Source organism: Galeopterus variegatus, unplaced genomic scaffold, assembly GCF_000696425.1.
Source record: "Galeopterus variegatus unplaced genomic scaffold, G_variegatus-3.0.2 Scaffold6183, whole genome shotgun sequence".
Taxonomy (NCBI): domain Eukaryota; kingdom Metazoa; phylum Chordata; class Mammalia; order Dermoptera; family Cynocephalidae; genus Galeopterus; species Galeopterus variegatus.
In genome coordinates, this window is record NW_007732294.1 from 20,300 (window position 1) to 40,081 (window position 19,782).

General features: G+C 60.1%; 1 protein-coding gene across 1 annotated transcript in view; it reads left to right on the forward strand.

Annotated features, from left to right (window-relative positions):
* Window positions 1–644: 644 nt before the first annotated feature.
* Window positions 645–19,782, forward strand: part of RET (ret proto-oncogene) — a gene marked incomplete at its 5' end in the record, with an annotated part of 24,779 nt that continues 5,641 nt past the window's right edge. The window contains 13 exons of the mRNA XM_008590529.1: window positions 645–908; window positions 2,418–2,705; window positions 4,815–5,056; window positions 6,175–6,370; window positions 7,556–7,755; window positions 9,609–9,867; window positions 10,466–10,591; window positions 11,043–11,153; window positions 11,849–11,968; window positions 12,573–12,829; window positions 15,238–15,385; window positions 19,005–19,112; window positions 19,232–19,278. Coding sequence (XP_008588751.1) covers window positions 645–908; window positions 2,418–2,705; window positions 4,815–5,056; window positions 6,175–6,370; window positions 7,556–7,755; window positions 9,609–9,867; window positions 10,466–10,591; window positions 11,043–11,153; window positions 11,849–11,968; window positions 12,573–12,829; window positions 15,238–15,385; window positions 19,005–19,112; window positions 19,232–19,278 — 2,366 coding nt within the window. The remainder of the gene's footprint in view (window positions 909–2,417; window positions 2,706–4,814; window positions 5,057–6,174; window positions 6,371–7,555; window positions 7,756–9,608; window positions 9,868–10,465; window positions 10,592–11,042; window positions 11,154–11,848; window positions 11,969–12,572; window positions 12,830–15,237; window positions 15,386–19,004; window positions 19,113–19,231; window positions 19,279–19,782) is intronic.

The window sequence follows — 19,782 nt, forward strand, 5'->3', positions numbered from 1 at the left end:
GTGTGGACGTGTCCCCGATCGCTTATCCATCCACCCGTTGAAGGGCTGCTAGGCTATTCTGCTCTTGGCTGTGGTGAATAATCCTGCCATTTGCAATTGAGTCATTTGATGGACATATGTTTTCATTTCTCTTAGATAAGTGGAGTGGAATTGCTGGGTCGCATGGTAGGAGTATGTTTAGATGAAGGTTTATTATCACTATCTTATAAAGTGCTTTCTTTGTTTTTGGCAACTGTTGCCTGCCCTGCTTCTCTGGCTGCATCTTGTACCCTTGAAAACGTGGGCTCCAGGCGATTTGTTCAGAAGCCCGTGTGAGGCCCCTGCTGTGTGCTTGAGGTGCTTATCAAACCTGGGTGACTGAGAATGATTTTGCAACTGTTTTAGACTGCCACCTGCTTCGTTCCTCTTTTTTCTTTTTCTATTTTATGGCAGTTTGTTTTCAGCCAGTGTTTAGCTATGCAAATAATTATGTGTTTAGCTATGCAAATAATTATTATGCAAATAATTGTGTGTTCGTGTTCTTAGCACTAGAGATAAGAAATTCCTACTAAGATCAGAATTTCAAATTAATGATTTTTTTTTTTTTGGTCCACAAAGAAGCCTCCATCCCCAGCCCTGCCTCACACACTCCTCTGCCTCTGCAGCTCCGCTGGGCCTCTACTTCTCGAGGGATGCTTACTGGGAGAAGCTGTACTTGGACCAGCCGGCTGGCACGCCCCTGCTCTATGTCCATGCCCTGCGGGACGCCCCTGGGGAGGTACCCAGCTTCCGCCTGGGCCAGCACCTCTATGTCACCTACCGCACGCGGCTGCATGAGAATGACTGGATCTGCATCCAGGAGGACACTGGCCTTCTGTACCTTAACCGAAGCTTGGACCACAGCTCCTGGGAGAAGCTCAGCATCCGCAGTAAGGAAGCAGCGCTGATCCCCACCCGCACCCCATCCCCAGTCCTCAGCCGCCCTTATCACAGCCACTGCCACCGAGGCTCGGGGGTGCGTCCCCATAACTGCTGGAGTGTGGGGGCATAAGGAGCGAGGGGAGGCCGGCCTGCCTCTGGGTCCAGCCTGCCGAGGGAGCCAGGACAAGTATGGGGGTTGCTGGTGGCCCCTGAGCTTCCTGAGGCTGTGGGGACTTCGGAGAGTTTTGGTGATCTCCATGCCGCACCCAGGCGTCTTTTCCAGTGGGTCTAACCAGGAATCAGCCCCAAGGTTCTGATTCAGCAAATGACCTTGAACTAGCTGGAGTGGCAGCAGTTCCCAGGGGTAGCCTGTCTCCCCATCAGCCATAGCCACCCAGTGCCTGCGGGGGCTTGGGATAGTCCGGGGTGTCCAGGGGGGAGTGGAGCAGAAGGAAGGATTGGCCAGCTGCATGGAGCAGGGATCAGAGCCTAGGTCGAAGCCACACATGACCCTGGTACCACATGGGGTGGGGGTGGAATGGGGCACCTAGTGGCATGAAATGGTGATGGGACATCCAGTAGTTCTACCTGGCCCACACCACATCCCTGAGTCCCCATCTGGCAGTGACAGGCAGGCCATGTGCCGTGGATGCAGCACAAATGGCACTATCCAGCCAGGGCAGACCTACCAACTGTCTGCCAATAAAGTCAGGGCAGCCCAGACAGTTCCTGGAGGAGGTGGCATCTGAGATGGCCTTGGCTTCACACATGCAGTTCCACTGTTTCCATCCCAAGCCCCCAGTGGGGGCTGGGGAACTAGAGTGCCTGGGGGGCTGGGTGGGATTTGCTGCAGGCCTGTCTTCCCTGGAGCTTGAGCCTTCCCCGGAGCTTGAGCCTTCCTCGACTTGAGAGAGACCTCATGCACCGCCGTCGTCTGAGCAGGGAAAGTTTGCATAAAGAATTAGTAACTACGGCCCGGGATGGGAGAGACAAAGGACAGGCTCGTGAGAAGCAGAGACATGCAGGATGGATGTAGGAAGAGCGGGTGTGAGGAGCAGCGCCAGCCTGGGGCCGAGCTAGAGGGACCAGGAAGAGCCCCAGACCCCGACAAAGTCGTGGCGGTGCCTCGAGGATGGGACTTGCTGGGAAGGCCCCCTCGGTGCTGGGGAGGTCTGTCTCTAAGGAGGTCTGTCTCTAGCATGACAGAACTGCCTGGGACGGGCGTGGTGGGCAGGGCGTGTTTCTGTGCACCACATGCTGCAGGAGCCATCCTGGAGGAGCTGTCCACTAGCAGGGCTGGGAGCCTCAGGCCTGTGCCCAGGGCACCTCCCTGAGGAAGGGGACATTGGAGCTGAGACCCTGTGGCAGGGATGGGGAGGTGGTAGGTAGGAGCTGGAGAGCCTAGTGGTGCCCTGTGGACCACGATGAACCCTGGAACTCCTGCCTGTCCCCACTCCCCACTACATGGCAGGTGTGGCTGACATCCCCACAGGGCCCGACTTCTCCTCTCTCTGCAGAAGGTGGCTCGCCCCTGCTCACCGTCTACCTCCAGGTCTTCCTGTCTCCCGCATCCCTGCGCGAGGGCGAGTGCCAATGGCCGGGCTGTGCCCGCGTGTACTTCTCCTTCATCAACACCTCCTTCCCAGCTTGCAGCTCACTCAAGCCCCAGGAGCTTTGCTTCCCGGAGACAGGCCTCTCCTTCCGCATTCGGGAGAACAGGCCCCCGGGCACCTTCCACCAGTTCCGCCTGCTCCCTGTGCAGTTCCTCTGCCCCAACGTCAGCGTGGCCTACAGGCTCCTGGGAGGTGAGTGCCGACCTCGTGGGCCACCAGGCATGGTGCTGCAAGCCCGTGGCATGAGCTGCCTGGTTTACTCCTTTCACTTAGCGCTCCAGAAATACTCTTGTGTGCCTGCCAGTGGCCAGCTACTATTCTAGGAGCTAAGGGTGCAACAGTGAGCAAAATAGGCTGGAGTCCTGACTGCCTGGAGCGTCCGTTCCCATGGGAGATGCGACTGTGCATGTGCTGAGGAAATCGTGTGGTTTCTGGAAGGAGCTAGGAGGGAAGGGAAACCAGGAGGACGTGCAGTGGTGCAAACGATGTCTTAAATTGAGTGGTTGGGGCGGGGACACCAGAGCAAAGGTGGGAGGACACCAGGCATGCAGATGTAGCCCCCTGGAGGGTGTCAAGGTGGGACCTCCATGTGGTTGGAGTGCAGTGAGCAGCTTAGGAGAGTCAAGGCCCCTGGGGGCCGAGGAGTCCCTGGGAAGGGGACAAGTCTAGGAGTGATGTTCAGGGCTTCACCTTGAGGGACACTGGGAGCCATGGGAGGCATAGCAGAGGATTAGTGAGACTATTGTGTTAGGCGTAATTGTGGGGCAGAGGTTTAGGGTGGCAGCAGAGAGACGATCAGAGCTACAGGAGGAACCCCTGGGCAAGAAGATGGGGCTGGGATGAGGGTGGCAGCAAAGGGGCACAAAAAGCAGGCAGCTGCCTGCCATGCCTCAATGGAAGGTCTCACAGGATTTCCTTCTGGGCTGGATGGGGGTGTTGTGGGAAGGAAGGGATCAAGCATGGTTGAACGGGACTCTGCCTGAGCCACACAGCAAGGACAGCAGGCTTTGCCTGGAGGTGACCCTGGGGAGGCCGAGGGAGAGGTGCATCCCAGTGGAGGTAGAGAAGGCAGCTGGGTGGCCACCTGGAGGTGCCATTCAGCCATTTCAAGGCCAAGGAGCTAGGGCTCTGCCAGGGCACAGAGCTGTGCCATTCCAACCAGGTCCACCACACAGACATGGAAACAATGTCAAAGGCTAAACAAAGGAGAAGAAGCCGTCTCTCATGTTCCCGCAACATCCTCATTCTCCCTAGGGAGAGTAGATGTCCTTGAAGCTGGTGATTGGCAAAGCACATCGTTTTGCATGCTGCCCTTTTTTGATAAAAATTACATAGTTAATTCTGTCTAGCGAGCTTTTTGTAATCATAAATGATAGAGGAAAAGATTATGTGATAAGCATTTCCCACATGTGTAATTCATGTGTAACGTGGTTCTGACAGGCGGCATGTGCGGTTGCCTTCCCCTCCTTGTGGATGGCTGTGGGGGTCTTCAGTGTTGACGCTCCAGCCGTCAGCATTTCTCCCTTCCTGGGTGATTTCTGGAGTTGAAGAGTGTGTTGTGGTGCCTGGCCCTGCCCTCATGGGGCGCTGGGGGTCATTGTCTGCAGAGCACATGCAGCAGTGCCAGGAGCGGAGCAGGCACTTCCGTCCTCACCATCCCATCTTCTGGGGAGGAAACTGAGGCACCGAGAGGTGGAATGACCAGCTTCCGGCCACACAGCCAGGAGGCATGGAGCAGGGATGCACACAGGCAGTTGGAAATATTTGGGTTTTAATGTAAAATTACACACCAAATGTCCACCAAGCTTGTTTTCAAGTGGTAAAATTGTGGATTTATTTCTCACGTTCTCTAAAATGAGCACATACTGCTTCCATAATTTAAAAGAAAAAAAAGTCCTAACATTTTTTAAAAGCCAGCCAGTGCCCAGAGCTGGTTCTCTGGGCCTACAGTCTCAGGGGACCTGCAGCCACCCCTGCCCACACAAGCCACTGCAGATGGAGGCTAGGTGGGCAAGGGGTGCCCCAGGCCCTCCTGGGTGATGAGGGCACCTGGTCCCCACTTCCCCATCATCGGGAGTGAGCGTCTCAGCAAAGCGCATGAGCGCACGTCACTGCCCACCCGTGCTTGGAGCACTGTGCCCCCCTGTGGACCCAAGGAGGGGGACGTACAGGGCCCGTGGCCGGCACGCCGTGTGACCACAGAGCCCCCTCCCGTGCACTCCCGCTGGGTCCCTGAGGAAGGCGGTTCGCCCTGCCCCTGCCCGGCGGTCACGCGGCGTCCCCGGTCTGCTTGGTGGGCAGGTGAGAGTCTGCCCTTCCGCTGCGCCGCCGACAGCCTGGAGGTGAGCACGCGCCGGGCCCTGGACCGTGAGCAGCGGGAGAAGTACGAGCTGGTGGCCGTGTGCACGGTGCGCAGCGGCGCGCGCGAGGAGGACGTGGTGCTGTCCTTCCCGGTGACCGTGTACGACGAGGACGACTCGGCGCCCACCTTCCCCGGGGGCGTGGACACCGCCAACGCCGAGGTGGAGTTCAAGCGGAAGGAGGTGCTTGTCTGTCTGCCGTCCGTTTGGTGTCTGTCTCCGTCTGCCGTTTATCCCTGGGTGTCGTCCGCACACATCCGGCCCTTGGCCGGGGTTCTTTGCCTGCACCAGGGCGGCGGCCGAGGGGAGGCCGGTCCCGCCAGTGCGCCCCGGGCCCGGAGGCCGGAGCCTTGGGTGCCCAGCCTGTGTCTGACCTGGCGGACGAGACCCGGGGGGGTGTCTGGGGCGCTGCCCAGGAGACATCTGCCAGGAGAGCACTCCCTCCACCGCCTGCCCTTCACGAGGGTCATTGAGAAGAGCGGGGACTGGGGACAGACAGGGAGGAGGGTCCGGCAGGCATCTCCCTGCTCGCGGCCCGGCCCTGCCTCTCTCCAGCCCACGAAGGTGGAGCGACACTGACATCTGCTGGCCGCGGAAGGTCCTGCAGCCGGCCCGGCCCGCCCCTGGGCGCAGTGAGAGGGTGGGAGTGGTGGTGTTGCTTTTCCCTGCTTCCCTGGGCACCCCAAGTGCAGGTATGGTAGGGGGCGGGAGGAAGGGGAAATCACACCTTGTGGGGAGAGGCCCTCTGAGCCTGGCCGGGCTGCCTTGGGGTGACAGCAGGGGGCCTGGTGAGCAGAGCGATCCCCGGGGCCTTGTGTCTTGCTCACAGCCCCCTGCAGCCTGGTGTACAGAACATGCTCGGAGGACATCCTGGTGCACACGGGCTGGGGTCCTGGCCCTACCATCTGTCACTGTGTGACTTTAAGCCGACCTTCATGCTGTGGGGCCCAGCTTTCCCAGGGGAGAGCAGAGATAACTAGTTCTGTTCTGCAAGGACCTGGATAAGAGCTGTCAGCATAGGGCCTGGGCATCCACTTTAATAGTCCTTACAGGAGATCTGTAGATGCCTGTCATATCTGTTGCATAGGTGAGGCACAGTGGCTCAGGAAAGATGACTGGGCTAGGCTGGCAAGTGGCCCCATGGTGACTCGAACCCAAGTCAGTCCGTCCCCAGAGCCGGCTCTCACAGCACACATTTGGCCCACCTGTGGACTGAGCCAGGGCATGCACCCTCCCCAGGTCTTCTGGGGCTCCCAGGGCCCTTCTCACCCACTCTGACTGGCGCCCTCTGCATCCTGCAGGGCACTGTGGTGGCCACACTGCGTGTCTTCGATGCAGATGTGGTGCCAGCGTCTGGGGAGCTTGCGAGGCGGTACACAAGCACGGTGCTCCCTGGGGATGCCTGGGCCCTGCAGACCTTCCGCGTGGAGCATTCGCCCAATGAGACCTTGGCCCAGGCCAATGGCAGCTTCGTGCGGGCCACCATGCATGACTACAGTAAGAGGAAACCCAGCACTTGCTCCTCCTGGACAGGCAGCAGCCACACGCATGCATGCCTGGAGTGGCCCTCTTCAGCCCCAGGCCCCCACCCCCTCCATACTCCCTCCCACCCTTCCCTTGGGTCTCCTGGGCTCACCGTCAGCCACCGGGTGGGTTTTCAGAGTCTGTCCTCCTCCCAAGCTGCCCCACAGATGTCCCTGGCAGGGTCCCAGCACACCTCACACTGACCTCACCATACCTGGCTCCATTGCGAACACACTTGCTGTCACCTGAGGCCTTCCTCTCACCTGGGCACCTGCTGTGCTGCCCCTGAGGTGGTCTCAGTGCCCAGGGGCTGTTGCTCTGCACCTAGCAGCTCTCTACTAACGGGTTGGTTTACAATAGCCAGTCTCTTGGTTTGGGGGGATTCTGAGACCACTGTCCTGCCTGGCTCCTTGCTTCCACCCTGGCCTGCGTTTCTCAGCATCACCTTCCAAATAAACCACTCGTACTTGGGCTCTCCTTCTGGGCGATCCAGGATCAGGGGTGCCCTTCACTTCTTCCTGCCTGGCCTGGTCCTGTTCAGTCTTCAGTCCTCGGCCCACCCACCATGCCTTTGCAGCCCCCCACCCGAGGGGAGATGGCCTTGTTGTGCAGCACTGTGAAAGCCATGTGTGCAGGTGCATCCCTCCCATCAGTCTGCCTTGGCTAAACTAGACCCGCAGCCACAGTGCACTGCGGGGGTGCAGACGTGGGAGCTTCAGGGGCAGGGCCCTTGAGTGTTTGGGTCCCCAGGGGCTGCCGCTGTGCAGAGTTCTGCCATTCTCTGGGAGTGTCTGGAGGCTCCAGCACATTCTTCACAGGGCCTCAGTGGTGGTAGATCTTTACCTTCCTCGTTACGCCCCCCACATACATACACACACTATACTGTACACACGCATTCCACATACACACCGCATACACATGCAATGTAAACATATTACACATTTGCCACATTCGTCCCCCACACCACGCACACGGGGCTGCTTCCCAGCTGAGAAGGGTGCCTGGGCTTCCATTTCAGTATGACGGCAACATTTGCTGTTATCGGGACACCGTGTGTGTGAAAGTAGGTGTTTGCACACGTGTGTGTGGAAGTCATGCCGTGGCATGGGCAAGCAGCCCACAGCAGCTTGGTGGTCACTGCTGTGTCCCCACCCACAGGGCTGGTTCTCAACCGGAGCCTGCCCATCTCAGAGAGCCGTGCCCTGCAGCTGGCTGTGCTGGTCAACGACTCAGACTTCCAGGGCCCAGGGGAAGGTGTCCTGCTGCTGCATTTCAATGTGACTGTGCTGCCCGTCCACCTGCGCCTGCCTGCTGCCTACTCCTTCTCCATGAGCAGGAGGGCCCGCCGTTTTGCCCAGGTGAGCCCCAGTCTACTGCCTGCCTGAGGAGGGGTGTGGGGACCACTGCTTAGTGGATTGCAAGCAGGGCTGGGGGTGAGTGATCCCCCCTCCCTCGCCTCACCAGTGCAGGGTTACCCGGTGGAGACAGGGACATGGGACCAGGGGAGGCTGTGACCAGGGAGGTCTGAGACAGCTTACAGCACTAGGGGCTGCTTGGACCCTTTTGTTTTTGCTCTCTCCCTTCTTGGTATCTGTAAAACAATTTTTACACTAGTATAAGAGAAACACTGGGTGAACCTACACATGCTGGCTTGGAAAGACGCTCCTGGTGGGTTGAGTGAAAAAGTGTTTTGCAGAAATGTTGGTCTCATGTGACTCCACTTGTGCAGAATCAAGTCTTCATTGATGGGAATTGGCAAATGTGCAGACGGCGGTTGACAGTGGCGCCCTCTGGGGGGGATGGCGGGGAGCACTTGCACTTTTTAATTCCCGTAAGGATGCTAGCTTGAGAGAGCTTCTGTTGTGTTTGTCTTAGGAAAATAATGCTCGTAGTGGAAAAAAGTAAAAATGGTAAGTGTTCATTAAAAAAGAGGAATAGGGAGGAGTGATCCCTTGACCTTATATCCACCAGTGGCTAGTATTTTAGTGCAGTTCTTTCCTGAATGTTTTTGTTAAACTTTGTGATGTTTACTCGCGGTTTTAGCATGGACAGGATGTACCACACTGCCCTCCCCTACTGGAGCGACATGTGGATACGTCCTCTTCAGAAGGCCGTGCTTAGGGTTGTCTCCTATTGTCACGGTGGTTTTGCCAGTTCCTGAGGTTGGTTCTGTGCCCTTGTCTGCTCCTGGCAGCTACCCAGGTCCAGTACACAAGAGACCCCACATTTGGACACATCCGAGCTCCCTGACCTCCTCCCCATCCCCAGGCCTTTTACGGGGGAGGGGTCAATCATGGGGAGTGACCGGGCAGAGGGGCCGGAGGGGGTGTCAAAGGTGGAAGGGCGGGAGCAGGCATTGCTGGAGGGGGTCACTGCACCCTGTCAGACTCGGGATGACAGCCTTGGACTACTGTGGTTGCTCACCCCCTCAGCTTTGATGGCTGTAGATCAAGGCAGGGACCCTGAGCAATTTTGGTGACATGAGCATGTGGAAGTGAGTGCGCCACATATGGGAAAGCGAGGAGGTGGGCGTGGGTATGGCGTCAGGTGTGGGACGACAGAGGAGTCTGGCTCTGCTCTGGGCCTGAGCGGGCCGAGTTAGGACCAGCCACACAGCTGAAGGCAGTGACCGCCCTCCCCCCACCCCTCCCCCCACCACTAGCTTGAGCTGTTGGTTTCAAACTACTTCAAACCACTGCAGTTACAGCTCTAACTCACATTATGGGTAAAAAGGCCCGTTTGCTGCCCGGCTCCAGGGCCCAGTGAGGGCGACAGCTGGGAGAAGAGGTCCCTCTCTCTCAGGGGTTCCAACCAAAGTCCCAGGGAGTCCCCTTGGTCCCACATGTCCACGCTGCACAAGCCATGTGGTGGGGTACAGTGCTCTGGTAGGTGGCCAGGGGCGGGGGTGCACAGGGAGGCCAGGAGGTGCATAGGAGGCATTCAGTTGAGTGACAGGTGTCAGCACCTCCCCAGGGCGTGCCTTGGGTCTTCTCCTAAACCAAACCTCAGAGCCGCCCATTGCCTGCAGCTCCAGCTCCCATGGGCAGGACAGGGCTGCAGCAGAGGCTGGGTGTACGGGTTCCAGTGGATGGAGGATCGAGCATTCAGGGGGCTGCCATCCCCAGGAGAGTCAGGGACCGTCCCAGGACTCGAGCAGCCCAGGAGCTTCTCTGGCCTCCCGGCTGAGGTGTTCCCTGTGCCACCCGCCTAGATTGGGAAAGTCTGTGTGGAAAACTGCCGGGAGTTCAGCGGCATCCACGTCCAGTACAAGCTGCTGCCCTCCAGCGCCAACTGCAGCGCCCTGGGGGTGGCCACCTCAGCTGAGGACACCTCGGGGACCCTGTTCGTGAATGACACGGAGGCCCTGCAGCGGCCCGAGTGTGCTGAGCTGCAGTACACGGTGGTGGCCACTGACCGGCAGACCCACAGACAGGCGCAGGCACCACTGCTCGTCACCGTGGAGGGGACGTGTGAGTGCTGGGCTCCCGGGGGAGATGGGGTGGGGCCTGGCACTGCTCTGCTACCTGACTGGTGGCTTCCCTGAGCCTAAGCCTCCTTCCCTGTGAATGAGAACAACAGCATGCCACACAGCCCCACTGAGGGTGGCAGGGGGAGAATGAGGACCCCTTAAGCCCAAGCGACCGGCAGTAAACAGTTGCCACCCGTCACCACCGTCAACACAGATCCTGTACGTGGCACTTGCTTTAGAGCTGCCAGGTAAAACACAGGACCCTGGCTAAGTTTGACTTTTGGGTAAACAACAGGCCGTTTCTTGGTGTAAGCATCTCCATGACTTAGGGACGTCCATATGTGACACAGGGACTCGTCATTTGTCTGAAATCCTGGTCTCCCTGGGCGTCTTGTGTATCGTTTGCTGAATCTGGCCACCCTCACCTCCTTCCCCCATGCTCACCGCAGCCTGGGAGTGGCCCCCACCTTGTGTCCCGCTCACCCATCCCACTGCCCTGCACCCTGTGCTGAGTCACCTCGAGCGCAGGGGCCACTGGGCCACTGCTGCTCCCTGTCTGTGGGCCAGCCCCTGTGACCCTGCTTGTCTGCCACCTCCAGACGTGGCTGAGGAGGTGGGCTGCCCCCTGTCCTGTGCGGTCAGCAAGAGGCGGCCCGAGTGTGAGGAGTGTGGCGGCCTGGGCTCTCCGACAGGCAGGTGCGAGTGGCGTCAGGGAGACAGCAAAGGTAGGCCCTGCGACGGCCTCCCTGCTCCACGTCCACTCCCTCATGTGGCTCGTGAAGGGGAGAGCACGAGAGCGCGGGCGCGAGTGCAGCGTGCGGGCCCGAGGGCCTGAGGCCAGAGGTGCCGTCCAGACTCACTCTGGGCTTGGAAAGATTTGGGCCAAAGTTGGGATGTGTGGGGGATGAGTAGCACTTCCCTGACAGGTCCCAGGCCAGGGGGTCCCATTCCTGGGGCGGCCTTGAGAGGGTCCCAGCCTTGTCTGGCCTGCTTGATGTAAGGCTGCCTGTGCCTCGGGACCCCACCTAGAACTCCTCAGGGATGCTCCTGCTGGCTGGGCTTTGTGCCAAGCCTCAGTCTGCCCTCCCTGGGGACAGGGTTGTCCTGGGAGGCCGTGGGGCAGGGTGACGGAGCAGGCGCTCTGTGGGGTGATGCCTGCTGTGTGCCGTGTTGCAGGGATCACCAGGAACTTCTCCACCTGCTCCCCCAGCACCAAGACCTGCCCCGACAGCCACTGTGACGCTGTGGAGAGCAGAAACCCCAACATCTGCCCCCAGGACTGCCTCCGTAAGCAGCCCGGCCTGTGGTGGTGGTGCTAGTCAGTGCACAGGGACAGGTGGGGGCGGCTAGCTGCAGGGGCGTGGACTGCCCCCAGGACTGCCTCCGTAAGCAGCTCGGCCTCTGGTGGTGGTATTAGTCAGTGCACAGGGACAGGTGGGGGCGGCTAGCTGCAGGGGCTTGGACTCCCACCAGTGCCTCAGCCAGAACAGTGCATGGGGTGCTGTTACACATGGGGCCTGGCCTCCCTTCACATTTCCCTTGACCAAAGGGCTGTGCCCCCCAGGACTGTGGGCCTGACCCGCACTCTCCAGCGTCACCCTGGCTGACTAATGGAGTGCCGCCCACTCTGCTGACTCAGGGTTGAACCTCTGCTTTTGGTTACCCCCCTGCTCCTTCTCTGCTTCTGAAAAGTAACAGTAACCGTGTGGCATTTTCTGGGACCTCAGCAAGGGCCCTGGGCAGACTGTGGGTTCCTCCCTCTTCTCCCTTCCCCCATGGCCAGGGAACTGGCCAGGGGCATCGTGACTGAGACCCCTGCCCGGGTGAGCTGGGCTTCTGAGTTTGCTGCCCTCCCAGGCCTGAGCTTTCTGACATCAGGTGGGGAGGGGCCTCCTGCCTCCCTGGGACACTGCCCTTGAAATCCTGGGACGCTGGGTTGTCAGGCTGCCCCATGAGGCTGAGTGGGCTGCGTCTGTCCTCAGGGGGAAGCATTGTTGGGGGGCATGAGCCGGGGGAGCGCCGGGGCATTCGAGCCGGCTACGGCACCTGCAACTGCTTCCCCGAGGAGAAGAAGTGCTTCTGCGAGCCAGAAGACAGCCAGGGTGAGTGGGTGGCCTGGGATCTCCTCTCGGGGCTCCCACACACCCCTGGGCCCCACAGAGGATTTCAGGCAGCACTTTCTAGGTCCCACCAAGGGAGGAAATTGCAGGAAGACAAGTGAGCCCGGAGACCGTCCTCCTTCCTCAGTTCCCCCATTGGTTCAGCCTGGGATAGGGGCCTGAGGTCCCTGTAAAGTGTATTCTGGCCCCAAGTTCTGTGATGAAGGTCGGGCCAGAAAAGCAGTTTTCCTGCCAAATAACTCATTGTCTGATCAGACTGTCTCTGCAGGGCCCTCACTGGGCCCTGGGCACTGTCCAGCCAGGACCCACCCTCCCAGCAGAGGGTCCAAGTGGGCCGCTCAGCCTTTCTGTGCCTCTGTTTCCATCTGTGAGAGGGTAATAGCAGTCTAGGGGGAAAGGTGCGTGCAGTCCCTGCACCAGTCTGTGCCGTCGGCGTGTTTGCAGGACTTCTCATGCCTTCGTGTGCTTTTGTGACAGCAGCCCCCGCCAGGCGGCTGCTCCCCAGCTGCTGTGGGTGTGCGGCTGCAGAACTCTGTGGTGGGGGCCCTCTGGGAGCTCTGCGCCTCATGGCCACCCACGCCCACAGACCCGCTGTGTGACGAGCTGTGCCGCACGGTGATCGCGGCGGCCGTCCTCTTCTCCTTCATCGTCTCGGTGCTGCTGTCTACCTTCTGCATCCACCGCTACCACAAGAACGCCCACAAGCCACCCATCGCCTCGGCTGAGATGACCTTCTGCCGGCCTTCCCAGGCTTTCCCGGTCAGCTACTCTTCATCCAGCGCCCGCAGGCCCTCACTGGACTCCATGGAGAACCAGGTCTCTGTGGACGCCTTCAAGATCCCGGTGAGGTTCCCTGCAGGCCGGGGCAGGGTGGGAGAGGGTGCAGGGCTGCACACTCACAGCCTGGGCTCAGCCCTCATGGACCCAGCGCGGGCAGACCCGGCCCTGCCCAGTGCAGTGGGCAGAGGCTGGCGGGCGCTGATTTAGACAGACTAGGATTGGGGCTGTGAGGACTGCAGGAAGGGGACCGCAGTGCAGAGGCCCAAAGGCTGGGGGAAGCCATGTCACAAAGGCCCAGGAAGCCCCTGGATTTCATTCTCAGAGCGTGGCCCCCAAGGTGGAGGTGAGCAGGGAGCTGCTGCGCTGCCTTCATCTGCACAGGCCACTCTGCGGGGAGAGTCTGTGGGGTGGGGCAGCAGTGGGAGCCCATGATGAGGTGCTGTCCCCATCCAGGCAAGAGGTGGCGGTGGGGGTCCCCAGCCAGGGCAGCAGCAGTGGGGCCGGGATGTCTGCTGGTGTAGAGGGAGGGGCACTGAGGAGCCAGGCTGGGGGACCTGTGGCCTGCATCACAAGGGCACTAGCCAGAGCCCGAAGACTCCTGCCCCCTTCCCCATAGTGGGCCTGGCCTGCAGTTCACAGCAGGCTACAGCGGGTGGCCCTGGGGCCTCCCATCCTGGCCAGGTCTCCCTGGGCCTGCTGTGCTGCAGCCTCTGCCATCTCCTGCTGGGTGGGCCTGCCCCTTCAGCATTTCCACCAGCTGCATTGGAGGAGCTGGAAGCCAAGTGGGTGCTAGGAAGAACTGAAGAAAGTGCTCAGAGCTGAGGGTACCTGTGAACAGAGCTTGGGCAGGGGTATTGTGGCGTGTCCACCTCAGCTAGGGACTTGGGCAGAAAGCTCAGCACCAGTGGCCACAGGCACTGCTGTCCCCATCTCAGGCTGGGAGGTGGCCTGCGGTTCCTAGGAGGTGCCCCATTCCACAGGATGGCTCAGCCTGGGGCCTCAGCCCTGGGGCCCGATGTGTGAGGGTCTAGTCCAAGGAGGCCCTTCCCAGATGTTGCTGCTGCTGCCTCCCTCGGGCTTTCCTAGCCTGTGGTCCCCGTCCCTGGCAGCAACTTGGCTTCACAAGCCCCGGTGGTGGGGGGCAAGGCTGTGCAGGAAGGCTGGTGCTGACCAGGTGCTCCTGTTGGTGGACACGCCCCACCCTCACCCCAAGTCAGCTCCAGAACAGGGCCTGACACCCTCAGACACGTGACTCAAGCACTCGGCCTCAATTTTCTTTTACACAAAGGGGGAGACTGATTTCCTCTCATGTTTTAAAGAGGATCAGGTTGATACCATCTGTACATGCATGGTGCAGTCTCAGATGCACAGTAAATGGGCTTCCAGTGCCAGCCACAGAGCTGAGGAGAGGAGGATGGCAATAATGGTGTTGTCCGTGCTGACCCCAACCATGGGATCTCAGGAATGGGAGACAAGGCGGGATGGCCCAGGCTTGCTGGATGGTGTCACAGCCATGGCTGAGAGTAGGCTGTCCCCCCATGCACACGCAGAAGTCAGAGAGGGTGGCCCCTGGCCCGGGCAGAGGGTCCCCAGCCATCCCTAAGGTTGGGAGAGCCTGGCAGGGCTGTCGTGAGCAGGACCCCGACCTGAAGCTGCACACCCACACCCAGCTGTAGGGAGACATGGGGTCATGGACCCTCAGGATTCGCACAGGAGGGTGGGTTCCTGGCAGGCTTTGGCGTGCCCAGTTGGAATTCAAGTGCACAGGGCCAGGATTGGGGTCTGGGAAGGGTCCAGGGTGGTCGTGAGAGGACCTGACTTATGGATGGGACTTGGGTGGAGACATGCTGGCCAGAGCCCAAGTGGAGGGCACAGCAAGCCAGCATGTGTGGGAGGGCAGCTGCTTCCACACCTCAGGCGGTGCTTTCCCGAGGACCATCTCTCTTTGCAGGGGCGGCCACACAGGGAAGTTGCCCTGGATGCTTTCAGGGTCACTGGGGGTCCTGGGCTGGGAACAGGCTGGGCTATGGCCATTGGTGCCCATTCAGTTCTCTGGGGCCCTCAGAGCAGATGGGAACCTGGATGGCAGGCCGGTCAGTGTCTGCTGGGCCTGGACACTCAAAGTGGAGGAGGCCGCGCTCCCTGTGAGCCCCATGGGTGCCAAACAGGTCCTGGACCCCTCTCGTGAGGGTACGTTCAGTACGCGGGGGGTGGCGAGGGTCGGGCATTGAGTCCACACCACTCTGTGGCGACGCCTGCCTTTCCCCGGGGCTCTCGGCCTGGCCTGGCGGTGGACCCTGCCCTCCGTGGAGGTGGGCGCCGGTGCCTCCGGTTCGGGAGACAGCCGGTTCTCCTCATGCTGGAGCCGTCCCAGGGCACCATTACAGAGACGTCTCGCCTCCGTCCTCTCCTGCTGCCCTCACGCTTTCCTTCCCCCTCCTCTGCTCCCCCTTCCTTTAACCCCAACGTAGGAGGATCCAAAGTGGGAATTCCCTCGAAAGAACTTGGTTCTTGGAAAAACTCTGGGAGAAGGCGAATTTGGAAAAGTGGTCAAGGCGACGGCCTTCCGTCTGAAGGGCCGCGCGGGGTACACCACCGTGGCTGTGAAGATGCTGAAAGGTACCTGTCCAGGCTCATGCACAACACCCCGGTGGGACCTCCAAAAGAGCCCCCATTGCTGTTCTTGGTCTGGGGACTCCCACCATGGACACGCAGGCAGGTGGTCCTGGAGAAGCCGGGTGAGGACTGTGCACCAGTGTCAGTGGAGACCTAAGGCTTAAAAAAATTAAAAAGCCCTTTGATATTGAGCTGACAGTGGCCCCCACCCCAGTCTGCCCCATTCTTCCTCTCAGCCAAGCATCTGTTGGGGTCCTGGCAAAGAGACTTCCCAGTGGGCCTGCCCCACCCCCAACCCACCCCTGCTGGGACTAAATCTGCCTGCGTGCTCGCACGTGGCTTTGAGCAGAGGCTGGTGACTGCACTGGACAGATGGCCCACCACAGTAGCTGTACTGGCACCAGCTCCGTGTACTGGCACCCGCTGGCCACCCAGCTATGTGGTGGTGAGTGTAAGACACCATGTGCTCGCACGTGGCTTTGAGCAGAGGCTGGTGACTGCACTGGACAGATGGCCCACCACAGTAGCTGGGCTCCAGCTCCGTGTACTGGCACCCGCTGGCCACCCAGCTATGTGGTGGTGAGTGTAAGACACCAGACTCTCAGACTGGGTTCACACCCAAGACAGTAAGACCCTAGGTTCTAAGGGGGCACAGTGAGGCCCTCAGATTCCCAGTGCAGCTGAGCACAGCCCCAGGCTATCCACACCCAGTGCAATGGGTCCCAAAACCCAGTTCTCCCAGCTGTCCTTTCCCTACCAGACATGTCCGTGGGACAGAAGAGGTGGCATGGTGCAGCTGGGCAGTGGGCAGTGGGGCNGTTGGTGGACACGCCCCACCCTCACCCCAAGTCAGCTCCAGAACAGGGCCTGACACCCTCAGACACGTGACTCAAGCACTCGGCCTCAATTTTCTTTTACACAAAGGGGGAGACTGATTTCCTCTCATGTTTTAAAGAGGATCAGGTTGATACCATCTGTACATGCATGGTGCAGTCTCAGATGCACAGTAAATGGGCTTCCAGTGCCAGCCACAGAGCTGAGGAGAGGAGGATGGCAATAATGGTGTTGTCCGTGCTGACCCCAACCATGGGATCTCAGGAATGGGAGACAAGGCGGGATGGCCCAGGCTTGCTGGATGGTGTCACAGCCATGGCTGAGAGTAGGCTGTCCCCCCATGCACACGCAGAAGTCAGAGAGGGTGGCCCCTGGCCCGGGCAGAGGGTCCCCAGCCATCCCTAAGGTTGGGAGAGCCTGGCAGGGCTGTCGTGAGCAGGACCCCGACCTGAAGCTGCACACCCACACCCAGCTGTAGGGAGACATGGGGTCATGGACCCTCAGGATTCGCACAGGAGGGTGGGTTCCTGGCAGGCTTTGGCGTGCCCAGTTGGAATTCAAGTGCACAGGGCCAGGATTGGGGTCTGGGAAGGGTCCAGGGTGGTCGTGAGAGGACCTGACTTATGGATGGGACTTGGGTGGAGACATGCTGGCCAGAGCCCAAGTGGAGGGCACAGCAAGCCAGCATGTGTGGGAGGGCAGCTGCTTCCACACCTCAGGCGGTGCTTTCCCGAGGACCATCTCTCTTTGCAGGGGCGGCCACACAGGGAAGTTGCCCTGGATGCTTTCAGGGTCACTGGGGGTCCTGGGCTGGGAACAGGCTGGGCTATGGCCATTGGTGCCCATTCAGTTCTCTGGGGCCCTCAGAGCAGATGGGAACCTGGATGGCAGGCCGGTCAGTGTCTGCTGGGCCTGGACACTCAAAGTGGAGGAGGCCGCGCTCCCTGTGAGCCCCATGGGTGCCAAACAGGTCCTGGACCCCTCTCGTGAGGGTACGTTCAGTACGCGGGGGGTGGCGAGGGTCGGGCATTGAGTCCACACCACTCTGTGGCGACGCCTGCCTTTCCCCGGGGCTCTCGGCCTGGCCTGGCGGTGGACCCTGCCCTCCGTGGAGGTGGGCGCCGGTGCCTCCGGTTCGGGAGACAGCCGGTTCTCCTCATGCTGGAGCCGTCCCAGGGCACCATTACAGAGACGTCTCGCCTCCGTCCTCTCCTGCTGCCCTCACGCTTTCCTTCCCCCTCCTCTGCTCCCCCTTCCTTTAACCCCAACGTAGGAGGATCCAAAGTGGGAATTCCCTCGAAAGAACTTGGTTCTTGGAAAAACTCTGGGAGAAGGCGAATTTGGAAAAGTGGTCAAGGCGACGGCCTTCCGTCTGAAGGGCCGCGCGGGGTACACCACCGTGGCTGTGAAGATGCTGAAAGGTACCTGTCCAGGCTCATGCACAACACCCCGGTGGGACCTCCAAAAGAGCCCCCATTGCTGTTCTTGGTCTGGGGACTCCCACCATGGACACGCAGGCAGGTGGTCCTGGAGAAGCCGGGTGAGGACTGTGCACCAGTGTCAGTGGAGACCTAAGGCTTAAAAAAATTAAAAAGCCCTTTGATATTGAGCTGACAGTGGCCCCCACCCCAGTCTGCCCCATTCTTCCTCTCAGCCAAGCATCTGTTGGGGTCCTGGCAAAGAGACTTCCCAGTGGGCCTGCCCCACCCCCAACCCACCCCTGCTGGGACTAAATCTGCCTGTGTGCTCGCACGTGGCTTTGAGCAGAGGCTGGTGACTGCACTGGACAGATGGCCCACCACAGTAGCTGGGCTCCAGCTCCGTGTACTGGCACCCGCTGGCCACCCAGCTATGTGGTGGTGAGTGTAAGACACCAGACTCTCAGACTGGGTTCACACCCAAGACAGTAAGACCCTAGGTTCTAAGGGGGCACAGTGAGGCCCTCAGATTCCCAGTGCAGCTGAGCACAGCCCCAGGCTATCCACACCCAGTGCAATGGGTCCCAAAACCCAGTTCTCCCAGCTGTCCTTTCCCTGCCAGACATGTCCGTGGGACAGAAGAGGTGGCATGGTGCAGCTGGGCAGTGGGCAGTGGGGCAGTTGGCCTGGGAATTTGTTTAGCCACATCTTCTGACTCTTAAAATACCTTCACGGCTGGCACCTTGGGGAGTCCGAGCATGGCTCTGGCCACCCTCGGGACGCATGTGCTCAGCAGGCCACCACTGTGAAGTCTGCTGTCTTTATATCCACCAGACACAGGTTCTTGTAGAAAGTCCTAAGCCAAGTATACGGGTGTGCCATGATTGGTAACCCTGCCCTATCTCAGGTGTGTTTTCTGTGGCATCTCTCTGAGCATGAGCTACTGGTACCGGAGCACGGCAAAAGCAGTGAGATGCCCACAGGGCTCTGGGCCAGCCATCTCACGGGGACAGGCAGTGAGGGAGATGGTCTAGGGTGTGCGTCCTCCCTAGGAGCTCCCCACCTTTCACCAGGGCCTCTCCCCTCAAAGGGCTGTGTGGGGACATCAGGGAGTCCCCTCATCTTTCCAGAAGGATTAATGAGGAGGGTCTCTGTGGGGTCTTCGGGAGGTGGCGATGCAGGGTCATCCAGCCTCTGGTTGGAAGCTTGCTCCTTGGGGTCCTGTCAACTGACCTTGTGGGCTGGGAGAAGCCTCGTGTCTGAGCCTGGGCTGGCGTCTATGAGGAAATGATGGTCATTCCAACCCAGCATGGTCATGGAAGGGGCTTCCAGGAGGGATGGCTTGCAGCCTTCTCTGTGCTGCATTTCAGAGAATGCATCCCCGAGTGAGCTGAGGGACCTGCTGTCAGAGTTCAACCTCCTGAAGCAGGTCAACCACCCACATGTCATCAAGCTGTACGGGGCCTGCAGCCAGGACGGTAAGGCAGGGCTCCTTTCTCCTCTTCCGTCCTTTCCTTCCTGTCTCCCTTTCTCCCTCCTCTGGGAAGCCTAGGCTTCTAGCCCTGGCCCCAGCCTGGAGCTTGTGTCTGGCCTCTAGCGTGTCCACTGGCCCAGCTGGCACTTCCTGTCAAGGGCTTCATGCTGGTGGCACTTCCTGGGCCTGCCAGGGCAGCTCAGAAGTCTCCTTTGTGATGTCCCAGTTGTCAGCACCCCATTCCAGGCCAGTCCCCTGGGGGGAGCTCCAGGCATGGATGGTGCATCCTGGGTACCCACAGGGTATGAGGTGTGCTGTGACCTCAGGTGACCCCATCCCCGCTCTGCATGGCCAGATCATTGTCACTAGCTCACAGATAAGGACCTGGAGACCGGCCGGGTCTGTTGGTTTTCCAAACCGCCCTGCTGCCCAGGGGCCTCTGACATGTGTGCGCGCACGTGTGTGTTGGGGGTGCAGAGGGGGCAGGGAACTACGGTTGGCACCCACAGGGCTGCAGGGCTCGGGGCTGGGCCGAGGGCAGGTGGGAACGGGGAACAGGCCGCTCGCCTCCACCAGCCCTCCCCCGCCCGCACTGCGGCAGAGGCACGGGGTCCCAGCGGCAGGGGGCGCCCGCCCGACCCCGAGCGCACGGGGCGGAGAGCAAGGGGCCCCCA